Source organism: Enoplosus armatus, chromosome 22 (genome assembly GCF_043641665.1).
Source record: "Enoplosus armatus isolate fEnoArm2 chromosome 22, fEnoArm2.hap1, whole genome shotgun sequence".
NCBI classification, from domain to species: domain Eukaryota; kingdom Metazoa; phylum Chordata; class Actinopteri; order Centrarchiformes; family Enoplosidae; genus Enoplosus; species Enoplosus armatus.
In genome coordinates this window covers 12,332,191-12,355,652 of record NC_092201.1, presented here as the reverse complement: position 1 = coordinate 12,355,652, position 23,462 = coordinate 12,332,191, and the positions used below count along the sequence as shown (strand labels likewise).

The window sequence follows — 23,462 nt, the reverse complement described above, 5'->3', positions numbered from 1 at the left end:
CTCAGCACAAACCCAGGACACAAGGCTGTATGTGTATGTTTGTTTTTGTGTGTCTGAGGAAGTGTGTGTTTTGACAGGATTCGGCTCTGCAGACAGGATTACTGGAACCTGTTCCATGCTTTTTTTCCCCCCCTCTGTCCTTTCGTCCTTCTCCCTCATGTACACGTAGGACTGTTGTCTGCTTGTCTGTCTGTGTTGACATGGAGGGAATGTGGTCCAGCTCTGTTCACAGAGGAGACACAACCAGCCCCTAGCTTCAGAGAGCTGCATAAATGAACACTTTTCTTTGGCTTTGAAAATAATATCTACTTTTACTCTCTCTCTGTTTATCTGTCTCTCTCTCCCCCACGCATACTCTTTCATTTTAACACTCAACTACTTCCCATTTATTTCAAACTGATAAGAAACATCAAAGTGGGCTGTCAATAGCAAAAACACACATTTCTCACATCCCGTCCAATTTCCTATTGATCACCTCTGTACTGTGCCAGAAAGCTGGCATACTTTGTTTTGATGATTGTTTGGATTGCGTCTTGAAGCCTCTTTTTCTGCCAAATTCTGCTTGTTCCAAAGCTGTTTGTGTTGACAGAGTGAGCGGTGATTTCTAGTGAATTTCTTTTCTCCGTGTGAGATTATGTGTGTTGGTACATATGTTGGTTTGGCACCCAATTGCACATGACAGTGGGTTTGTATGTGTTTTGTGTATATTATGTTTTAGTGGCTGAAGATATATTTGCATACATTACATGTACCTATATGTCTTGTGTTTGTCTGTATCTTTGCTCATATGGGATGGTCCATCAGCAAGTCTAGATCTCTCAATCTGTCTCTATAGTTTGTGTCTCTTCTTGTGTCTGTCCATCTGTCTCTTTTATATATCTATTTATGGTGTTGGTAACTTGCCCAAACAGCTTGTGCGTATGTGTGTATGCATATGGATGTAGCCATTGTAGAAGTCCCAGCTTGCACTGCAAGCTTTTTGAAATACTGCTGCGGCTTTGTTCCATCCCAAGAGAAAGTACTTAAAAAAATCTATCTTTGCTCCTTTTTTTAAGCTATCAGAAGATATAAGGAATGGTCTGGAAGCTACTTGATTGACAGACACTGGAGTTGTGTGTTTGAAACTAATTTAGTTCCACTGTTAAAGCTGCATTAAACAATTTTTGACCACTAGGGGGCACGGATACATCAGAAATAGTCCTGAAACACACTCACTGTAGCAGAGCCTTGTTATATTAAAGGCTTATCAAGTTTGTGTGGCTAAGGTTTTAGTAAGCAGTTGCCTATTTACACATCCAGCAGTAACAGAGCAACACTGGCAACCCATCTAAATCTTTCTCCTTGGCACCTGTCGAATGTAAGCCCAACATTTGCTTGTCTTTTAGTCTTGGTTTGTTTGACTCTTTTAACCAGTCACTCATTTACCTTGTCGCTGCGCCATTTTGTACTTGGCAGATCTTGTGAGCTGGCAGTAGCTACCTACAGATTTATATGGGGTAGTTGGAACTCAACCACATGGGCCAGCAAATCAAAACAATGGACTGCATGATGACAGTTGCACCGAGGGGAGAGGGATTGTGTAGGGGGTTGTTGATTCGCAGTGGGATCAGCAGCACAAGCGTGACAGAGTCATTCCACTCAGCGCTGCTTGGCTCAGTACCAATATCCAATGTAATACACATCAAGTGCAGTACATTTGCATTCCCTTGATCAAGGAAAAGTCCGGTATTTTTCAAGCTGGGTCTCATAATTGTGGCTGTTCTGACGGTGGATTCCCGCTACTTTTTAACCCGACACTTCTGTTTTAGATATTCGTGAAACGTGAGTACATACGTACCAGGGCAAGCAGCGCAATCCTCCTAAAGCTTTCCGAATGAACTTCAATTTCATATGAATAATTTCAAACATTTGTCTCTAATGCTGGAATTATGCTTCATGGAGACATATATACGTCTCTAAACTACACAGAGAAGGGTGTTATGGGTAGACTTCGGTCACAGAGGCTCGCAGAGGAGCCCACGTGCACAGCATCCAAATCTCAGCAATGAGTTGTGCAGACCTCATTCACCTACGCACAGCCCAGAGAAGTATTCCAGTTTAAGTCGGATCAAAAGTAAACCCAGAAATGATCCCCCTAATTACCTACCTATTTTAACTAGCTTACCGTAGGTATCTACTTTAGTCAGAACTGCCGCAATCATGATAGCATGACCCAGGTTGAAAAATATCTTCTTTATACTTCTTTCCTGACAACATCTGAGGAAGCCAAAAGAGATTTAAATGCGTGAAATGCATGAAGGGGACTTCTACATTGGTACTCATGAGTGTGTGTGTGTGTGTGTGTGTGTGTGTGTGTGTGTGTGTGTGAGAGTGTGTGTTTGTGTGCGTGTGTGTGTCTAACACCTTTCTCTCCCATGTTGCTGTCAGATCCACATAGACATTCCTAGGATGAGTCCTGAGTCTTTGGTGCTGCAGCCAAAGGTGACAGAGGTAAGGTGGACAGAACAGACAGGACTGTGAATTCAGCTCCATCCCCAGTCCTGTCAACAACGAGCCACACACTCTCACAAACAGTCCGCCCGTCCAGTCTGGACTATTTCGGTTGGCTTGGCTCCAGCCGCTGCCCTGCATCCGTCTGGCTCCCTTCTGACGAATCTGTCTGTCTGCCGTATTGTTCATCTGTGGGGTAAACACTCTGAAATGGTGTAAACGTGGTCCAACACACGCAAATTTACTCTCAAGCACATAGTATCACAGAGACATCTCAACATGCAGAGACACACATATGCACTCTCACATTCAAGACCACCGCTGCTATCCATTTCAGACCACGAAACCCCTGTCTGCCTTCAATCAAGTACACCAATCCACTAACTGTTGCCCTCCTTCTGTCTCTGTCAATGTCTGTATTGGCCAGATCTGTGCTAACCTGCCCGTTGCTTCAGTGTTTGTCTTTTTTTTTTCTCTCTTTCTCCCTCTGCAGATTCACATTGACATACCGAGAACTAATCCCCTTATTCCTCTCTTTCAACAAGCTTCTGTCCAAGAGGTGAGACCCCCATCCACCCCCCTGCTGCACACACACCACCTCACGTAGCAGGGTTTTCCCCTCTGCTTTTAGGCAGATATGGGTGGTAACATCATCGGTGGCACTGATATTATGGGGGCAGGTAGAAAATATAAAGCATGCATCAGTTCAAGTGACAGTTAATAACAAATCCAAATGACTTATCACATAAATTGGTTCAAAAAAGGTTAGTGCTGATAGTGTGGGGTGTGCTAATGATATCAGTGGGTGTCATATATGTATAGTCATAAAACTCAGTGACAGAAATTTAAGAACGTGTGGCATGAAAGCCAAGGACAAGATGTCAAATTTTTGGTGGGTTTTTTTCTGTCTGCCTAGGAGTTTGACACGGGAAAACCCTCGCTTCAGCACACTGCATGGTCTGGCATGGGTGCATACACAGAGGAGGAAAAAACTAATATTGTATATAGAAGAATTAAACAATACCTGCAGTCATATTGCATGGATATTCTCAGATACACATAAACCTCCACTCTGCATGGTTTGTACTACTGAACAAAGCATTTCTTATTACAGTTGGGTACTGTGTTCTAGGGGATATAAGAACTAATTATCTTAAAACCCTCTTAAGCATAATGTTTGATAAAGCAACTAGTGGTAGTTTGGGAACATTAGGAAAACATACAGCCAGGCACACATTACTGGAATCCTTAATTATTAAATCATTGTAAGTTGCTTTGGATAACGGTGTTATTTAGAATGTAAATGTGGTACAAGTCACTTTTGTTTCTGCTGTGGTGTAAGACGTTGGTGCAGCAGGCCTGAGGGACTATCAGTGCAGTTTCTCAAAACAACTTAACATGGAAATGAGCTTGATTCCATCCATTTATGTGGGGTTACATTTATCTTATTACAGTGCTTCTGGGATTTCCCCTGTCATACATAGAACCATTGGCCTGAGAAGCAGCCCAGATAGAAAAAAAAAAAAAATCCCATAATGAGGTGCAGGCTAATGACGTGGCCACGGCTCTGGGCTGCTCTGTGTATATACCTGCACATAGGTCACAATCATGTATGCATGTGTACAAGGAAGGAAAATGAGGAGACATACTAGTATTTATACACATGTACAAGCACACTCACACACAGTGCCCCCAGGCAACGCCACCTTCCGTTGCCCCCTGTCGTGTACAGGATATAGCTCGGGGCTGTAACCAGGGAGGTAAGGAGGGAAAGAAGATCAGACAAGGAGGAGACCAATTTTATATACAGTAGTATGTATTTTCTACATTACCTCCTTACCCTCTCTCATAGAAGCTTTCTCCCTCTCATCCCCACACACCAACTCTCCCCTCTGCGTGCAAAATAAAAGCCTTGAAATATTCAAGCAGTGTGCTCTCATATATTTTGGTATGCAACAGACTCCAAAGGCCTCTTTTTTAAAATATAAATATATATATGCTTATGCTTGCTGCAGCACCACCTGAAAATCACCTCTTCTTCATTTCACTCACTTGTTTGTCCCCCCCCACCCCCCACGGGGCTCAAAGAGATTTAGTCGAGATGGAAGGCAGTCAACAGTCTGTTCAATTTCAGGGAGAGAGAGAGAGAGAGAGAGGGATACTGAAGCAATTCTGCAGTGATTTCCTAAGTGGTATCTAAGTGTTTGAGTTTTTCTTGTTTTGGAGGACAATACAGTCTTCAGGAGATGTTGATAATCAGCAATTACAAGTTCCCAACGTGAAAAGAAAACGTTCAGTCTTGCCTCCAAATTGTGATTGGAGGCTGAAAGAGCAGGATTTATCAGTAGACCTTGGTGTCTGCCATGTTAAGAAATCTGATTTTCCTTTTTCATTTCGAGCATTTAACTGATGCTTTTTCAATAAATAACTAAGGAATGAGTGCATAGGTAGCAATTTGGTGTGGTTTTTGATGAATACATCGGATATTTGAGTGATTGAGCCCACTGATCTTTATCTCTCACCCCTCATGTTTTTTTTCTCTTTGTGTCAGGGAAGAGTTTTTTTTTATCATTTTGTTGTAGTAATTTAGTTTCTTCCTCTCAAGATTACCCTTATCGGGGGTCCTTGGGGTCTGGGACTAATTTGACAGGGCCATAGCGTTATGACATGAGAGACACAGGAAAGCTGATTTCCTGTCCTGGAGATGCACCGCGTTATGAGAAGAATATGAAGTTAATGTGAGATTAACATAATTTGCAAGAATCTGGTTTTGTGTCTTTTGAGGACGGAGTGAACTCTGTTTAAACCTGCATATGATGTTGTTCGGTTAGTGTTTGAAGCGTGGAGTCTCTCTGTGTCTTTGTTTTCTGTCTTCCACACACAAACACGCCAAGGTGGGACTCTTTGCCAATACTAAACTGGGTGTGGATCGGGTAGTGCGTATGTGCAGGGGTTCACTCAAAGTGGTTCCGTGTGCAGGTGCCAGTGTGAAATATGCATGTCAGCTTCTGAGGTTGCATGAAAAGAAAGTCCCATCACCCACTCCCCGTGCTCACACCAGCATGTCTCCCTGTTTGATTGATGGGGCTTTGATAAGGAAAGAGGGAGGTGTGAGGTGTGGAGGCAGGTAAAGGGGATTAGAGGAGAAAGTGTAGGGGAAAGCCAGAGAGAGTTGCATCTTACCAGTCACTCCGACCGTCTTACCATTGATTGAATTACTTTAAATAAAAATGAGAGTTTGCGCGCACAGCTTCCAAAAAAAATGACATTGCCATGGCTCTGCTTTTTACTCCATAAAACAATGAGCTATGAGGTTATTTAGAAAGTGACAGAAACATGACATATCCCCAAAAAATAAGAAAGTGCTTGATGGGTGTGGTACAGCAAGGTATGAGAGAGTGTGTGTGTGTGTGTGTGTTTTTCAGGGGGAAATCCATTTGCACAGCAGAAAAACAAGCTGAACATCAAGCCTCCTCTAATTCACTGGGGTTGACAGCATTAAACAGCCACCCATAACGAAGATGGAAGTGTTTGCCTTGCAAAAAAATATTGAGATTCAGGGAGAGAGAGGGAAGATGGAGGAGGAGACAGACTCAAGAGGGGGAGAGCAAGAGACAGAGACAAAGTGAGTGAAAAAAGAAGAGAGGAGGGAGGAGACCAACACCAAAGCCGAGAACAAAGTTCAAAGTGAGCTTTTTTTGTGCACAAGAAAATGCAGCGGAGAAAGCAAAGAGTGAGATGTTGCTTTGTGCTGAGAGAGAGAGAGAGAGAGAGAGAGAGAGAGAGAGAGATGGTTCGTCTCAAAATTCAGACTGTGCTCTCCTATTTCCATAATGCCCAAAATCCACTTTCTGCTTGTGTAGTTCTTAATTTGGGCAAACGGTCATGATTAGCTTAAAATACATTTAGACAATAAACACCAGGATAAATAAAGGTGGGATACCAGATAGTAACTGCAAGGAATAAAACGCACACACACGAAATTACACCTTAAATGTTTAACTAAGGGTTTAAACTAGAATCTTTACCCAGCTACTATGTGACATTTGAATTGAGTAATTACTCAACTAAGTGTTTTGATGCATTTGCTTATTGAAAATCAATATTAGAAAGTCTCAAGGTCCAGAGCTGTTATTAGAGCATATGCCGTTAAAGGCGCCCTGTGTGTTTCTTGTAAACAAACAAGAGGTGTACATTCAGTGTTTTTAACACTTTGTGTGCATCCTCGAGGTCTAACAAACATTTGAAATGCATTTCCTTCCTCATAAAACATAAAACAAAAGCTGATTTTTTAATTTTAATTTTGAATCCCGCATTATTGAATCCATATTTCCTAGCTTTCTTTTTCTTGCTCGTCTTTGTTGGCGTGTTGCTACGCTACTCTGCACTTTACCGACCACCGACTGTCAACCAGCGGAATAGCACATTCCATTTGTGCCTTCATTCGCCTGCATAGTAAAAACAAAACAGGGACCCACTCGTAAAAGCACTGCTCTGCAGCGCTACTAGTGGTCCAAAACTCCACAGGTCAAACTTAATAATTGATATCCACATCTGTAGTGTTGCTGCCAGACTTCCACAGCCAGCACGGTTGTGCCCATTCAACTGCTTTCCTCCTCACCCGCTCGGCATGCCTCAATTTGTTCCGATTTTTGCTAATGCCTTCCCACACCTCACTCACTTTCTAAAACTGACACTGTTATCATTAAGAGGTTTTGCTTCATTATTAGCGTATCAGGGAGTCAGTAAGTTGATTAGATCATCAAGAAAGAATTAAGACAAATTGACAGAGGGTTAATTTAAAGGGTTAAAAGTCATTTTATACAAAACATTTACTGACTTTAGCATCTCTGACATAGAGATTCATTGCTTTTCATGTAATTTTAAATTGACTACCTTTGTGGGTTACTGGTGTAATGTAAATGTTTTTAGTCTACAAACTACCGTTTTGACACTGTGTCTCTGTTTGTGTGAAAGATTTTTGAGCGGATCCTGTTTATCTGGGCCATCCGCCATCCAGCCAGCGGCTACGTACAGGGCATCAACGACCTGGTCACGCCGTTCTTTGTCGTCTACGTCTTTGAGTACATTGGTAAGTGCCGTCTCTCCCCCTCTCTTTTGCATTTTCCTTTTCACTTAAAAACCCTCTTAAATTTTTTTTTTGTGTGATATGCTATTGATGCGAGGATCAGTCATCTCTTTTGCGGAGCGGCACCTTTTGTAGCTGGCGAGACTCGGTTTACTTGCTGGTTCATCACCACAGGTCACAGGCGATCAACCCTGGGACCCTCGAGACGGTCTCTCTTTTCACAACTCTCTGGCCATTGAGCTCCTCCGACAGCTCTGTGCCCTCTTTTCTTCCATCCATCTGTTCTTCTTTCATGTAGATATATACGCTTCAGTGTCAGTTTGTGTTTAAATGTGCTTGCAAGTTCTATACATCAAAGCAGTCTGGTTAACACTTACGTGTGACCTGTGGGCGTGTGTGCGCTCGCTTGTGCACACCGCATTGTTCTCTCCAGAGCCCTCCTACCTGTGCGTTTATGTTGTGCCACATTTGCGCAGATGAATGTGCGATGATGTTTTATTTTGTCCTCACACTTAAATCTTTTGACAGAATAGAGCACACACAGACTCTAAGCAGCTGAAAGAAAAAACAAAAGGGATGCACATTTTAAAGATGATTGTAACCACCCCATTAATCCTTTTCTTGTATTGTTCCTTTATTAGATAGTTGACACTAGAGAAAGAACATTATATGATACATTCGATGAAGGTCCGTGGCTGGATTTGAACCTGGCACATAATATATGTAACTTAATTTTTTTACCAATTTATTTTGTGTTTGTATGTAGTCAATTCTTTATTGTTCTTATGTCAGACATTCCTCCATTCTTTCCCCATGGTGTTGTTTTTCAAGATGTTCATGAATGAACCCCTCCTTATTTTAGGTCCCTGGTTTTTCCTCTTATTACAAAAGTAATTTTTTTAGAGGCCTGGTAGTCTTTTCAAGCACCTACTGAGAGTTGTTATTACAACAATCAGTGGCTTTAAGAAGCAATTTTTCACCATACTCCTTTTTTGAAGAGTGTTGGTGCTAATTGGAGGCTAACAGAAATGTGGCAGTAAGCGATGAGAGTTGATCCCATGCTGTCGTGACAAGTAGAACTTGAACTTAGAACTGCTACAGCTCTGCTGGATGAGCGCGTTCTTGCATGCTTCTTCCGTGATGTGAGCGTCTCTATACATTCCACATATACACCGTGTTTGTTTTTTTGTGCTTCTTATGTTTTGGCCCATCAAGCTCTCCTTGAAGCCATTCAAAATAGAGCAGCTAAGTGGAAACCACAATGCTCTGTGGACCACCTTGCACACTCCAGACCAACTGTGGTCACGGAGATACAATTAGGATCCACAAGTTAAGTGGTGGGAGGCACGCAAAGTAGGTTTGGACTCTCTGACTCCTGTGCTTCTCTGTGCTGCTTGTTGGCACACAGCATTTTACTCAGAGCTAATAAGTGTTTTCTTTTTTAACTTGTACTTTGTTTTATGTCCTTTAGTATAACGCAATGCAATGTAACCGTATGGCAAACTACACTACAGCCTCCAAAATGACCATCAATTTAAATCAGACCCTCTAAAAAACATTACAAACTTCATAAAGGGGGGATTTATTGTTTATTGTTTATTGTTTGTTGTATAAGAATGCATTAGTATTAGCTTGGTGAACCTAAATAAACTGGCAAATTAGTATAATTTCCAAAATAAGACTTCTATCAATGGAAAACCGTCAGTTTACTCTCTCAAAATAATGGCTCCAATATTAGATCTTCACTTACAAAACAGGTAATTAAAGATACAGTTGTACGAGTATGACACATTTATAGATTCTATGCAGGAAACATTTCTTTCTTCAAAACTGATATGCAGCATTTTGTGGAGAAGAATAATTAAATAGAGTGTTTCCATATCTCCCAACTCCAGTGACTAGTTGTGAGCACAATGATGTATGAAGGGATGACTCTCTTGACTTGCTTCTTTCTTCATTTAGCCTCTTGTCCTTCACATCTCCCTCTCTTTTTCCTTTTATTAATATGTTCTCCTGTGTCTTGTTTCCTCTGCCATCACTCACTTTCTACTTTTCTTTCGTTATCCCTACCTCTCTCTGCATTTGTTTCTCCCCCCCTCTCTGCCTTTTCTCTGTGGGCGAGTCACGCTCTTGTCAGATCTTCAAGGCATCACCCCCGCGCTTTGTTCCCCCTGCATCTCCACGCGCTGATGAGCCTCGATACAACACACACACACACACACACACACACACACACACACACAGCCAAGAAACCTTCAAACGTGCCCGGCTGGCATCTTACATGATGGGTTGATGCGCTGTGTTGTTGTTGTTAGGTGCTCTTGTTTTCTGACGGAGAGAGCGAGAGAGAGGTTTGGCTCTTTCACGGGCCTAATTCTGCTCCTTTGTGGAGGGGCAGGAAGTGTGAGATATACTCTCTCATGCTGCCGCGCTCTCATGCTCTCTCTGGCAGCCTCTCTTCTTCACTTGCCATCTCTTTTTCTTTCTTCTGTTGCATTGCACTCCCCCTCTTCTTCCTCTCTCTGTCCCTCCCCCCCTTTTGTGTGTGAGCTCATGGGCGTATGATGAAGGCAGGAAGTTGGAATGCATTTCTTTAAGAATTATTAGAAATAAATACTGTTACACATACACCCCACGGGCAGTGTTGACATGTTGGCTAAATACTACTTATACAAACAAGTATGAAAATAGCAACATTTGAAGGTGTTAGTAGGCCAGACACCTGAACTGCTCATCTCTCTTCTTTTTCTTCTCTTGAATGAGGTCAAAGACTGATCTGTCAAACCCAAGAGCCTATTTGGTTAAAACACTAACTTCTTAAGAAACATCCAGGCCCTAGATGTAGAGACTTGTGAGTGAAAATTAATTTAATAATTTGCAATTCAGTGTTTTTTAGTGACTTCTACTTCTAGTCTTTTTTTAGAAAGACTGCTCAAGTGTATCCTAATGCCAAAATATTATGATTGAAGCTATTACCGTAGACCACCATTGTCCTACAGATTCAGGTTTGAACATCACAAACCTACTCATTGAGGCTGATAAATATCGCAACTCTGACATACTGACACAGTTGCTCATTTACACATTGAGGGGAGCATCATTAGCATTCATTTTTGGGCATATTTCTAGCAAATTCAAGTCCAGCATTCACTCTCTTTTAGCTCTGATTTGGTCTCCACCAATTCCCTAGGGTAAGATCTTTAGCTGCTAACTTCTCCACTATGTTCACCAGCTGGTCTCTAACTTTCACATTTCAATTTCAAACCCTTGCGCCAAATGCGTGTCTGTGTCTGAACAGTGTATAGCCCTGTGAATTTGAGTGACAGCCAGTATCTGAGGATGTGAGCCAGTTCACTGATTGGGAACCTGATTAAGACTTCAACATGTCTGCAGCTGCTTAATCTGCCCTCTAAACAAGTCTTTTCTGTCTATTCTCTGTTCTGCGTTGTGTGTTTGTCTCCGTCTCAGACATCATTTCTTTGCCATTCTCTCTTTTTGTGTCTTTGTCTAGTTATCTTTTTTTGTTATCTTCATTGATTGATTCATTGAAATCTTTTTGTGTCCCACCTCTAAAAGCAGGAAGGGATACGGTAGGGGAAAAAACACCAAATCACAGCCATGCTCTGCTGCCCACAAGATGTCCCTGCATATGTGTGTTTGGTTGTGTTAGTTTGCTTGTCTTCCTTATGTTCCACTCTTCTCATCTGTCACTTTGTTAGTGTCTCTTTGTTTTTCGTTTTAGCTCTCTCGCTCTGTTTTCTCTCTGGCTTGTTTTTCTGAGTCACAAAACAGCCTTGGTCTGGAACTGTAGTGCTTGTTCAGCTGCCATAAACACTGTTTACCTTTTGATGATGCAATGCGAAGTGATGGCTCGACCCCTTAACCGCTTCGTCTTCACAGCACTCCCCCTTATCATCCTGTCACCAACTTTCATTAACACCTGACTGTTGATCCAAATTGAAAAGTTCCAATTGGTAGATTATTGATAAACTCTTCTGACGCCGTGGAAGGAAAAATACCACTAAAGTTGTTTGGCATCCACCTGGACTGTTAAGCAATCTAGCAGGCCTCTCTGGTGTCAAAGGAGGAATTGATTTGGAAAGTCTATCGTTCTTGTTCTCCAAATGTGAGGCATTACTCTGCTTTTGTCTTCTCCCCTTCTTCCACAGTGTAGCTCCTCTCCTATTAGCCGACAATAGAAGTCATCTAATTAAGGCCAGGATGGGCCATGACGGGCCAAGGAGCCTGGCCGGTCCTCCTTTAATGTGGAACAGCCATTGATCGGCCAGTGGATCCATAATGTAATCTGCATGCCAGTGTCTAAGTATGGATCCGCTCTGAGGAAAGATGCGAACAAGGGGGCGAGTTGGAGAGACAGGGAGAGAGATGAGGTAGTGCATTTGAAAGTAAATTCAGAGAGGTGAGGGTTTGACAACCGTGAGTGAAAGAGAACCCCAGCTACGCGAAGTAGTGGAATATAACAGCTGCCAGAGTGTCTCCTGGCAGGCTAAGAGTAAGAGAGTGAGAGCATGGAGGATGACAGAGAGGGACAAACAACAGAGCTGGAAAACAAGATTTTCAAAAAGGGGAAAATGACCGACTTAGAAAGTGCCCCCATGCTGTCAGGAAGCGGCCGATCCAGGCAGTCCTTCCTCCTATCAACTAAGAGATGAATGGCCTGGTGTATGCTATCACCCTCCGCCCCTGTGAAGCTCTACTTGTCATAGCTGGCAGAAAATGGCTAGCAACAGCTAGGATTTTGTGTGTACTTCAGCAATTAGCTCTGTGCTCTGTCGTTCACCACTGTGTGAAAGCACAGCTTCCTATGTGTGAAATGTTGCGTTGTCTGATCAAATAACCAAGAGTTTCTAATATATACTGTGGTTTAAAGGGTAGCAGTTTGTCTAGATGTCATGCTGTTTTTGCTATTATTGATTGATTAACGTTTTTTTAAACATGGAAAAAAGTTCAGAATGCCAATTTAGCAAAATACACTGTAAAAGAAGGTCCAAAATTTAACCTTAGAGCTGCTATAATTTACATTTTTATTTTAACAATGGATTAAACGACTATCTATGATGTGAAATGTGTCCCACAAAGAATTATCCCTTGACTCTGTCCCCTCAGCTCTACGGTGCTTTATAGCATCTTTTAACTTATTGTTTTGGTATTTTGGTTCACTCTCAGCGTTGTTTTCCAGCGGCAGCAGACAGCTGTTTTCAGTGAAGAACCTCCCCCTGTACACTATGTGCCCAGCTGGATGCAGAAAAGCAACTTTTTTCTAACAAGTTAGCCATATCAGCTGTAAAGACGATAATAAGTTAATGTTGTGACAAATTAGAGTATGAGCCTTCTCATATTCAGCCACTGACTGATGTTTGCCAGTTGAAATGACAAGTACTGGTTGCAGGTTTTCCCAGCTTTGTCTAATTCCATTAGTTAAAATGAAACTTTATCTTCAAGCCATTGTCTGTTCACTCAAATGCAGTTTCCTAGAAAACGAAACACTGCTCTGTATTGCCGTGATTTTTACTTCTTTTTTTTTTTTAGCATTGACTAAAGTGCTCTAAGTTCTTAAAAATCAGGATGTACTTTCCACCATTTTGCTGACATGCGTTGTTGTCCTTTGTAGAAGTAGGATAATGTGCTCAGTGAGCAGGGACCCTTGCAGGAAGCAAGGATGAGGACAAACCTAAAACGTTCTAGGCTAAGTATATTTTAAATTTTGATTTCCTTTTATTGCGATGGAAGCAGAGGCTCATCTCCAAATGGCAATGTGAATTACTTAAAAAAAGGGGTTTGAAAAGAGAAGCCGTAGACATGTACAACAACTCAAGTCACATCTCTACGTGAGGGGCAAACGGAGATAAAGGGACAGAGGAGGTGTCCCACCAACCAGAGCCATCAGTACAGTCAGACAGGTTTTGGAGATGTGTCCTTGTGGTTTGTAGGTAAGATTGAGGGCATGAAGAGCAAAAATAGCAATATGACTGTGATGGAGGTCTCGATAGTGTTGTGTGTATGTGTGTGTGTGTTTTAGCCAGCCTTTAAAAGCATAAAGACTGTTCAGATCCCTCGACACAGGCCTTTTCTCGAGAAGCTTCTTTAAGCTTTCACAAATGCAGAGAAATGTGCACTTCCTTCCACAATATGCTCTTTATCACTTGCTCATGCGGGACAACTGCTGTCTGCTGAGGGCACATTTGTAAATTATACACGCAATTTTAGTCAGCTTTTAGATAGTAAGAGCTTTATGTCACACATTTTTTTTTCCTTTGGCTTTTTACATTATTTTAAGTAAGTTTGTCTCAGTCCTGTGGGAACACAACATGCTTTACAAGCTGCGAAATGCTGTGAAACCACTGGGAGAAAGTGGGAAAAATTAGCTTGCAGTATTCCTCCTTTCAGATTATGTTTATGTGTTTTGTCATTGCGCTCGCTAACTGCAACTTTGGCTAGACACACATTTTAGTTACTAACTCAGTCATTCATGCAGCTTGCATGTTGCAGATATTTGTTGTTTTAATTTAACTGACTACCAACCACTACGATTCCTTCACTGTACACAGATGCTGGATATCACTTTGTTTAGCTGCTTTTTTACTCCACACTAGGCCTGGAGAATTTGTTGGAGATACAAAATTAGGCAGTTACACATTGTTGTCAACATAACAGTAATTTATTCATTTTTACATAATTATTCGGCCATTAATCTACTTATATGCGCAAGTAAAAATAAGCCAGTATGGTCTACTCCTGCGTTACCGGCATTACAATAAACGACGAGACGACCGTCTTGGCAGAGGAAAGTTCTACAGACTATTTTACAGCTGTTTTCACATACACATTGAGATTAGGGAACTAGTAGAAATGTAATATTTGACTGTAACTGCATTACATTACAACTTACATATGCTAACTCAAGTGCCCTCTTCTAGTATGCTTTGCTGCAAATGAAGCCAACTGGCTTCAATGTTAGAGCCTGACGGGGACTGGCTGTGACAGACAACCTAAATCCTCCTTATGCACCACGTGTTAGAGAACTTATATCACGATATAGATCCTGCCTCAGAACAGAGAGAGAGGGAGGGCTCTGCTTGATGTCTCTTTGAAAAAGTCATGGTGCGGCAGGGACCACTTATAGACACACACACACACACACACACACACACACACACACACACACACACACAGCCCCTGCATTGCCACTGTGAGTGTGTGGCTGGCTTGGTGGAGCACCCAGGGACAAAGCTGGGAAGATGGAAACATGCTGTCAGTCAGCTGTGATGAAATGCCTGCAGGAGTGTAACACCACACACACAAACACAGGGCGCAGACTGGTGAGGTGAGCTATTAGAAACACAGACACACACACTGAGGGCAGACTGAAGCTGAGAGAAGAGTCTCATCATAATGGACGGGAAAAATTCAATCGAATGACACTAGAAACTGTCTGAATTAAGATTTGTACTTTTCTGAAACGGAAATGTCATTTTCATATCCTGCCTGAATTATATGTTCAGGTGGGCAGCATATCTTGCAGTTAGCAGCAGTTTGCTTCACTATGCACATTCATTTTTGGCCCTTTTGTTGTATCATCTTCTCTTCTCCGCATTTTCCACTCCTATCTCGTCTCTGATCTGTTGTTTAGCTGAGACACAGTGTGCCCCACCATGCCGTGCTATGTCGTGCTCATTTATATTTCAATTGCATCCTCACGTCAGGGGATTACAGTGCTGAGCCATTACTATAATGGTTGGCTCAGTATGTGTGGACATATTTTGGAACATAGGAGTGGTGTTTTATTCACTTCTTGACATTGAATAACAGATGGGGGCCTCAGTGATGTTTGTTGCTTTGTTAACACACTGTTAATGTAACCAAACACTTCTATGGCTGCCTCACAGTGAGCCTCTCGAGCACTTTTACTGTGAAAGTGTTGTCTTAGTCAGCTCTCTATTTGTAGTTTTCTTTCCTGTTGATTCAACTTCTTCTCCGTCTTTGTATCCGTCCAACTGCCTGTTTGTTCGTCTATAGATTGAGCAATCTGTGGAGTGGATCTCAGCCAGTAGGCGGTTAACTAATATCGGCTTCTTTCTCCCCATGGTCTGGCCACCGTTGGTCGAGCCTTCTATTCTAAGTCTCCCTCTGATTAACGGCTGTTATTAGCTCTAATGAGCTGCTTAGTGATTGGCCGAGCACAGCTGCTGACAACCAGCAGGAACACTGTCTTTTCTACTTTGTTCCTTATCTGCTTTTGCTTTCTCTAATTCCTCCTGCTTTAATCATTTGGTGAGATTATTGACTCGGTGGAGGCATTATTTTTCCTCCAGACAGTTTGAGATTTGTTCTTCAATTTTCTTTGACGCCGTGTCTCTTTGTCTCTCTCCTGGCTCGAGCTTTGTCTCGGTCTCCACTCCTCTATCGGTTTAGAACGCAATCACCATGTTACTGGGGTTAAGTAATAGCATTTGGACTGGCAGAAATTGAATCAACTGTGTGGTTGTGATCCTCAGTCTCTGTCTATCTCCACCTTTCTGTGGATAAAAGTCTCTCTTTCATTCCCCTGAAATATGTTCTTCTCTTTCAGACTTTTGATGGTTGCCACTTTACATTCATCTTCTACTCCTTTCTTCTTTTTAAAGAGGTTACATTCAGTATTCTCATACCTCTGCTTTAATGCACATTTAACATTTTAGTTCTGTGACACCATATCACTCGGTTGCCACTTTTTAAGGCCACTGGATAATAAGTGAAACCAAACATGAGAGTAACCCTTGTTTACCAGGAAATAGGTTGTATTCATTATATATGTCTTGTTGTAAGTCTAACAACAGCTTTGCTCAGCAGCTTTCTAAGTATTCTTCTCTTTGTGTTTTCTTAGAAAGAATAAGACATTAGAAAGTTAAGTGGTTACTTTCTTAGGTGGATTACTTGATCAAAATGTATCTAATTGCTACTTGTATGGTTCAAAAATGCGTCCAGATATCTTATGCTTATCTAAAAAAAAAATTTGTAATGTTAGTTGCAAGGAAATATCATGTATGGCTATAGTCAGGTTTCAATCCAGAAGAAAGTCAGCAAAAGAAAATGTGAATAAATGTGAATTAATTGAAAAAGCGCATAAAAATAGGTGGATTGAATCGCACTTTATTATACAATCAAAAAGTAATTTCTGTTGCCATTGTCTTTCTAAGCAACAGGCTAGTTTACAGGTTGTACAAAATAAGACAATACTTTACATATTTATTGGAATAAAAGAATCTACTTACATATGGGACATTTTATGGCTAAACATTGCTAATAGTATTTAGCGGAAAGTTGGTATAAATTCCTCAATGGCCAGACAGCAGACTGTTTGCAGGTGAGCGAATTACAGACCAGCATACTGTAGATATAATACTCAGCATAGTCAAAATCCTTTCAGTGAGTCTGCTAACATTTGGAACAGCTTACCTAAGAATCTATGAGGGTTTTTTAAAACAGATGGTCAAACGTTTCATGAAAGGAAAATGGCCAGCGGAGCATATGAGTAATATCAGCTAAAACTGATTCTATATGACACAACTTTGACCTAAGTCTGTAGTGTAGTAGAGGCACAGCAGGCCAAGACCACTATGGAAATAAGTTACATTAACTTTAAGTGGAGATATTGAAGATATTTAGGGGCTTCAATTTTTTTTACACCTTTTTTTTGTTTGTGTTACATTCTATTTAGTGTTGGTTTTATCTTCAATCCCATTGTTTTCTTTTTTATTTCCGTATGTGTGTTGATGTGTAGGTTGTTTATGACAGAACCAAACCAAACCAAACTATACTATACAAGTATTTTAGCCATTTAAAACAAATGGCTTTCACTGGTCATGCAGTTGTTTCCTAAAATCTAAATATGTTGCAGAGAACATGACACAAGTGTGGTAATTGTTTTCATCATACAAGAAATGTTGAGCAGGTAGAGACAGGAAACATGATTACAAAAATGTAATATGGTGTTAAATGGAAAATCTCTTCACGCCATGTGATAACCATTTGCAACGGGATTGCACCACATTTGTTGTTGTTTTGAACCTTCCCTGTTTTGGCCTACGGTGTGGAAATGGCCACAGAGACCATCGTCGGCGCCTGACAATAGGATATATAAAGCTGAAAATCAATAGCTGTGCTTTCATCTGCATCCGGCCTGATCTTATTTCCCCCGTATTACCAGAGATTCTCTCATTGCTCCTGATAAAAAGCAATAGAGCTCTGAAATGATCCGGAGAAATAGTTCTGTCAAAAAATGATTTATCTTCTGTGAATAATCGCAGGGGTTATTGAATATTTTTAGATTAAGTTAATTACTTGACTATAAAAAGCCATAAATTGAAGCTCTCCTCACCAAGAAGCTTCAGATCTCCCCGAGTCTCTATTTTTCGTTCTCTCTGTCAGCCGTTTGATTGGAGAGAGAGAAAAAAAAAAAAATCTGTTTTATCATTCTGTCACCAGCGAGACGCGTTCCGCTTGACCTGATGCAATTGGAGGCAATTGAAACAGTCATCTTACCATGCGGCTGCAACGATGGTGTGTGGTGTTTTGGGTTGCATCATGACTTTGTGCACGTACTCGCATACTCAGACTCACGCATTTCAGATATGTGGGCACGTTTGAGACAATAGCACTCGCACCTCAAGGATCCGGACACTTACATATGTGCACACCCATACACAATGCTCCCTCACACACACACATTTACACAGATATTCCTGCACGCATCAGCACAGGATTACGTCACGAGGCGTCTCTCAAACCACTCGGCCTTTGTGTTTAAATGTGTCTGCTGCCGTTCATAATGTCTGCTTATTACTGTTCCCCCTAATGTTTTTGTTTTTTTCCCCTTCCTAACTAAGCCTGCAGATTACACACGCTAATGACTTAATGGACTGATCCCTCACTTACATCTCAGGCAAACTTTCCTTCAGCTCCCAAATGTGTCTCTTGCATTAGGCAGGCACATTTACTATGCCTTGAGTGGATTGGACATCTTATGTGATTAAAACATGTTTATATCTGTGTGTGAAAGGAGCCAGTGGATATGATTGCATTCTTTACTTTATCTGCTTGACGCATAGCCTGCTTATGCATACACTAGAGATTGAAGGATATTATGTCACATGACCTGAATGAAGAATAGTTGGCGGGCAGTTGGTTACATAAATGTTGTTATAACGCTAATTAAGCTCTAATCCCTCATACAAACACCTGTTCACCAAAGCAGGGTAATATCTGACACACTCATCCATTAAAGCATTTTGATTGCAGCCAGTGTTCCAAGTCACATGTAAGATGTAACCAACTCAGAAACCACTCAAACCAGTGTAAAGAAACAAATGAAATAAGCACTGGGCACTGTTTATTCCATTCAGGAATAACAAGTGCAAGCTTTGACTACACATTAACACACTGAATGCATGTAAATGAGACAGAAGATGACAAATGTGTCTTGACTTATCGGTAGGATACAAGTTAGTGTCAAGAAAAATGCTTCATTTAATGTTTTTCTTTATGCGGCGCAGTGGTCGCAACAAACAAGACACTCATTTGGGTAAAGTCTCATGCATCCGAACCCATCTTACTTGACTTTTTTTTGTCATTTGTGAGTTGAGTTGATAAAGATATTCAATTTCCAATCATATAAAAACTGGGAAAAGCAGAAAATACTCAAATTTGACTCAAAAGTGGTGTTTTTTTTACTGAAATGAATTACTTAAAGGGGGTACTCCAGTGATTTCCATAAAGTTGGGAGGCTTGTGAGAAACAGATTAAGAATAGAATAGTCAAAATCAAAGCAGCACAGGCTGAGATATTCTGCCTTTTAGTCCCTAGTATGAGTCCCACCCCGTAAGATGCTGGATCCTACACTTCCCATGTTGCAACTTGATGGCATCTTTCATTAGACCCTCTTTGCCTCCTACATGCCCCATCTCGTCTTTAAAGTCTATACCCCAGTTTGTAACTGGTTTGAAGTCTCTTCCCTCATCCTTCTCACCTGTTCTTCAGATTGCGCCTCATGTGGGCACCCTGGCAGTGGTTGTAGATGATAAGATCTATCAGGAACCATCCTGTTGATTCAGCTATGATTTGTACTATTGATCGCCTGTGCCCCCTTCCCCCCTAGTCTATGTTATCAAAGCGGACACAACACAAACACAAACAAACCTCATTCCAGGCAGCGTTGCGACACTTTGGCATTGCCATGGTTACGCGATTGAAGGGCATGCCAGCCAGCTGCGCACATGTTGAATCACACATTTCACACACATTTGTGCTGTACAAACACCCCACGGGCCGGTACGAGGGGTGCTGATGGGGGAGGGATGCAGTGCGAATAGAGATATTGGCAGCAGTAGCAATAGTTAATGCGATGCGGTGGCCTTACTCAACATTAAGCACTTTAAGCTTCCTCATACAAGACACCATCTTACCTCGGGGCAAGTGGATCATTATGTGTCTGCACATAGGCAGATATGGTATTAATAGCTGTATTCCATTTGATGTCAAGGACTTACATTATCTTGCCAACAGCTGTGGGGCCTGCTGTTTGATGTATGGACACACGGCTTATAGTGCAGATAGTGGCAGATGAGAACATTGTTGGAGTGATTGTGTAGATTTTATGGCCTAAAGCATTCCTTATCACTGGTGAGGCTGAAGTTCAGCGCTTTCAATGAGTGAGTCTAGTGGTGCACTTTGAAGAAAAAACCAGTGTAACTTCTAAGAACCATGAAATGGAGAATGCTTTTTCGGAAACCAGAAAGGAGACTTTAGGTAAGTTTCTCAGTCTCGTGAACCCAGAGATTCATGGGAATCAAAGGGTTTGTTTCAAAGATTAGCAAACAATTATTCCTCCTTTCACCTCCAATCACTTCCACCTGTTCTCTCACCCTCTCTCCAATCCCTACCTTCCTTCACCCCCAGCTGTCTGTTTTCATATCTTCACACCTTGTTTCGCAACACAACCGTAATTCTATTCTCAAAGTGCTCTCATCTCCCGTGGTCCTGCTTATTGTGTGTGTGTGTGTGTGTGTGTGTGTGTGTGTGTGTGTGTGTGTGTGTGTGTGTGTGTGTGTGTGTGTGTGTGTGTGTGTGTGTGTGTGTGCGCTAGTGTGTTGGCGACACCGGGATTGCCAGGTTGACTCTCTTCTTAATTATCCAACAGTATGAATGCCACCTCTCTGGAAAATGTTCAACTCTCATTAACAACTGTGCTGTCGCACTAATTGTGCCACGGTGGGGAAATCACTTCTTTTTTCTTTTTCTTTTTTTTGCAGAAGCTTGAGCGAGAAATGGGGGTGGGGGGTTCATCAGAGGTGTGGGGAGGTGGAAGTATTACACATCTCACTTGCAGCTAATGTGTCTCATTTTGAAGTGTCAGGCCTTTGGCTGTGTCACCTGGGTGTCATTCTGAAGGTGGAAACTGGATTGTTACTTGTTTTGGACCAAAAAAACAAAAATTTTATGTCATTAGGTTCATTATATTTAACCTGAACCGCTGCTGTAAATTATAAGTAATGACACTTCATGTGATCTTACGAGCTTTGGATGGTGAAATCTTGTTAAAACCAAAAGTGTCTCTCTCTCTCTCTCTCTCCCCCCCTCTCTCTCTGGCGGTCTGCAACTCAGATTTGCTTGTGATTAATCTGAACCAACAGAAGGTTGTCAAACGGGACTGTTTTTTATTGCCAATTGCTGTCTGCAAAGACACACACTCACTCTCGCACTCAGCGCGCGCACACTTTATGATTACATCAGGCTAAACTAGCTCGTTTATCATCTTACATCACATTACCTTGTGGCCCATAGTTGTAGAGGGCAGATGGCAGCACTGGCGCGAGTGTGTGTTGTGTGTACTCGTGCACGTGTTTGTGTGTGTGTGTGTGTGGGTGCCGGCACTGGGTCTCTGGAGGTGTAACCCGGCTACACATGCCAAGCTGTGCCAAGCGCTCACAGCTGGCAGCAACCAAGCAGTTGGTCTCTCTGGACAAGTTGCCCCCTGCGCCAGGACAAACAGGAAATAAACCCTGGGGCCTGGCAGGAAACTGGCTCTGTGGCCAATAGGAAGAGGGGGGGTGGGGGACAGCTTGGAGAGGCAGGCGCAGCAATGGCAAACAGAAGAGATATCAAATGGCTGTATTGGCGAAGTGGAGGGAGAGGAAAAGCACTGATGTACCAAAAGAGAGATCAAGAGACTATCAGAGGAAAGTCAAGGTATGAAAAGAGATAGGAGCGGCGGATTGATGGGGGAGAGGAGATATGAAGTGGCAGAGCTGAAACTATGTCAAGAGAATAGTAGTTCACCTTTAATTGGGGTCGTTGGAGGAAGTGGAATTCTTGAATTAAACATTCTCCTTTGGTAGCTTTTTTTCAAAGAAATTATGTGATGATTCTCACTTTCAAGCAAACAATTACTGTTTTGTAATCAGTTTGACTATTTGTGTGTTTTTGTAGTTATGTGTGAATGCATTGGCTACCTCTCTTAAGTCTGTGGATGTGCTGTTCCGTCAGTTTGATCACAAAACTCGTCTGCAGACAGTTTGTGTGTCCTAGAGTGTCGGCTGCATCAAACAAAGTTGTTTTCTCCTACCAAGGTGACTTTGTGTCAGACCTGCTGCTTTCTCTACCTCCTGAAGGAGCCTGAGAATATCATTTGGCGAAAGATTATTTTGGAGGCACATCTCGCACAGAGCTAAAGCCACTGAGACTCCCACTCTCTGATGCGAGGCTCGCTGAAGCTTGAACTTCCAGAAATTCCCCAGGTTCTTATTTGTGAGGCTACGGAGACACGGATCATGTCCCAGGCAGGTATTGTCAGCTGGTCCTTAGTGTGGAGGCAGCGCTCCAAAAGTAATCACCAAGAGAGTATCTTGAAGGCATTTCTACTGAGGCATGGATCTGGTGAAAGTAATTAGCAATTTCTAATTTTGAAGGCAGGTCGACTGAGACGCACGACCTGTTGAGGCATTCAGGGTGGCCTAATGGTGCTTTCTTTTTTATTTATGTAACCAAAACACTCCTAGTTTGAAGATGGATCATCATGGAAACTAAATTCAGCTACAGGTGGTTAAATCATCAGACATTCAGCACACAGCTGTGATTCTTTTCACCTTTAAAGAGTGAACAGAAAGAGCTTTCTGGACTACCTGGCCATGAAAATTACTAATGACCTGAGCTTTGACTGTTTTTAAGCATTCATCCGTGTAAAGCCGGTTACTGGTGTTAGCATCACTTCCACCAGCGATCACAGGGGGCACTGTTGCCTTGTAATCCAGCCACACTGAGTACAGGCACTCTGTAATCTCTTAGCCCTTCCTCTCGTGTGTCCTTGTTATTGTGATGAGCCATGCCCGATTCCAGTGCAACCACTGGACTCCTGGAAGCCGTTCCTTCACATCTGCTCCAGGAGTCAAGGTCCAGGTTTGGAACTGAGCTCGACGGCAAGGCTATAGCCACGACAAAGACTGATTTGAGACTTTGGGATACTCAGGGTCTCCCAGAACACCAGAGCCAGTGGCACTCTCGCCGCCTTGTTAATCAGCAGCGACACCATGCCAATTGCCAGTCATCCTGTTTGCAATTAATCTTTTCAACTACAAATTTAATGCAATCACCGGTGCCCAGAGCCGCTGCGTCCCGGAGAGAGAGAGGGCCTGTTCATGTATTGTCTTCTGCATCACTATAGAGGAGCTATCAAATTAGATACTGACTTCAAATTGGTCAGATGGTGGCCTCTTTTGTCTCTGCACTGTTTATAACAGCTGCACCAACACTACATTTAGCTTCAGTTGATTATAGTTGACTTCTGCTATTGGCCTCAGTTTAAACTGCAGAGAAATATGGTGTGTTTTCA

The 23,462-nt window shown here is 42.1% G+C and overlaps 1 protein-coding gene across 1 annotated transcript in view; it reads left to right on the top strand.

The window, feature by feature from the left end:
- The window catches only part of tbc1d22a (TBC1 domain family, member 22a), a 104,307-nt gene that overhangs the window by 29,821 nt on the left and 51,024 nt on the right, over positions 1-23,462 (top strand). The window contains exons 8-9 of the mRNA XM_070929025.1: positions 2,984-3,049; positions 7,468-7,582. Coding sequence (XP_070785126.1) covers positions 2,984-3,049; positions 7,468-7,582 — 181 coding nt within the window. The remainder of the gene's footprint in view (positions 1-2,983; positions 3,050-7,467; positions 7,583-23,462) is intronic.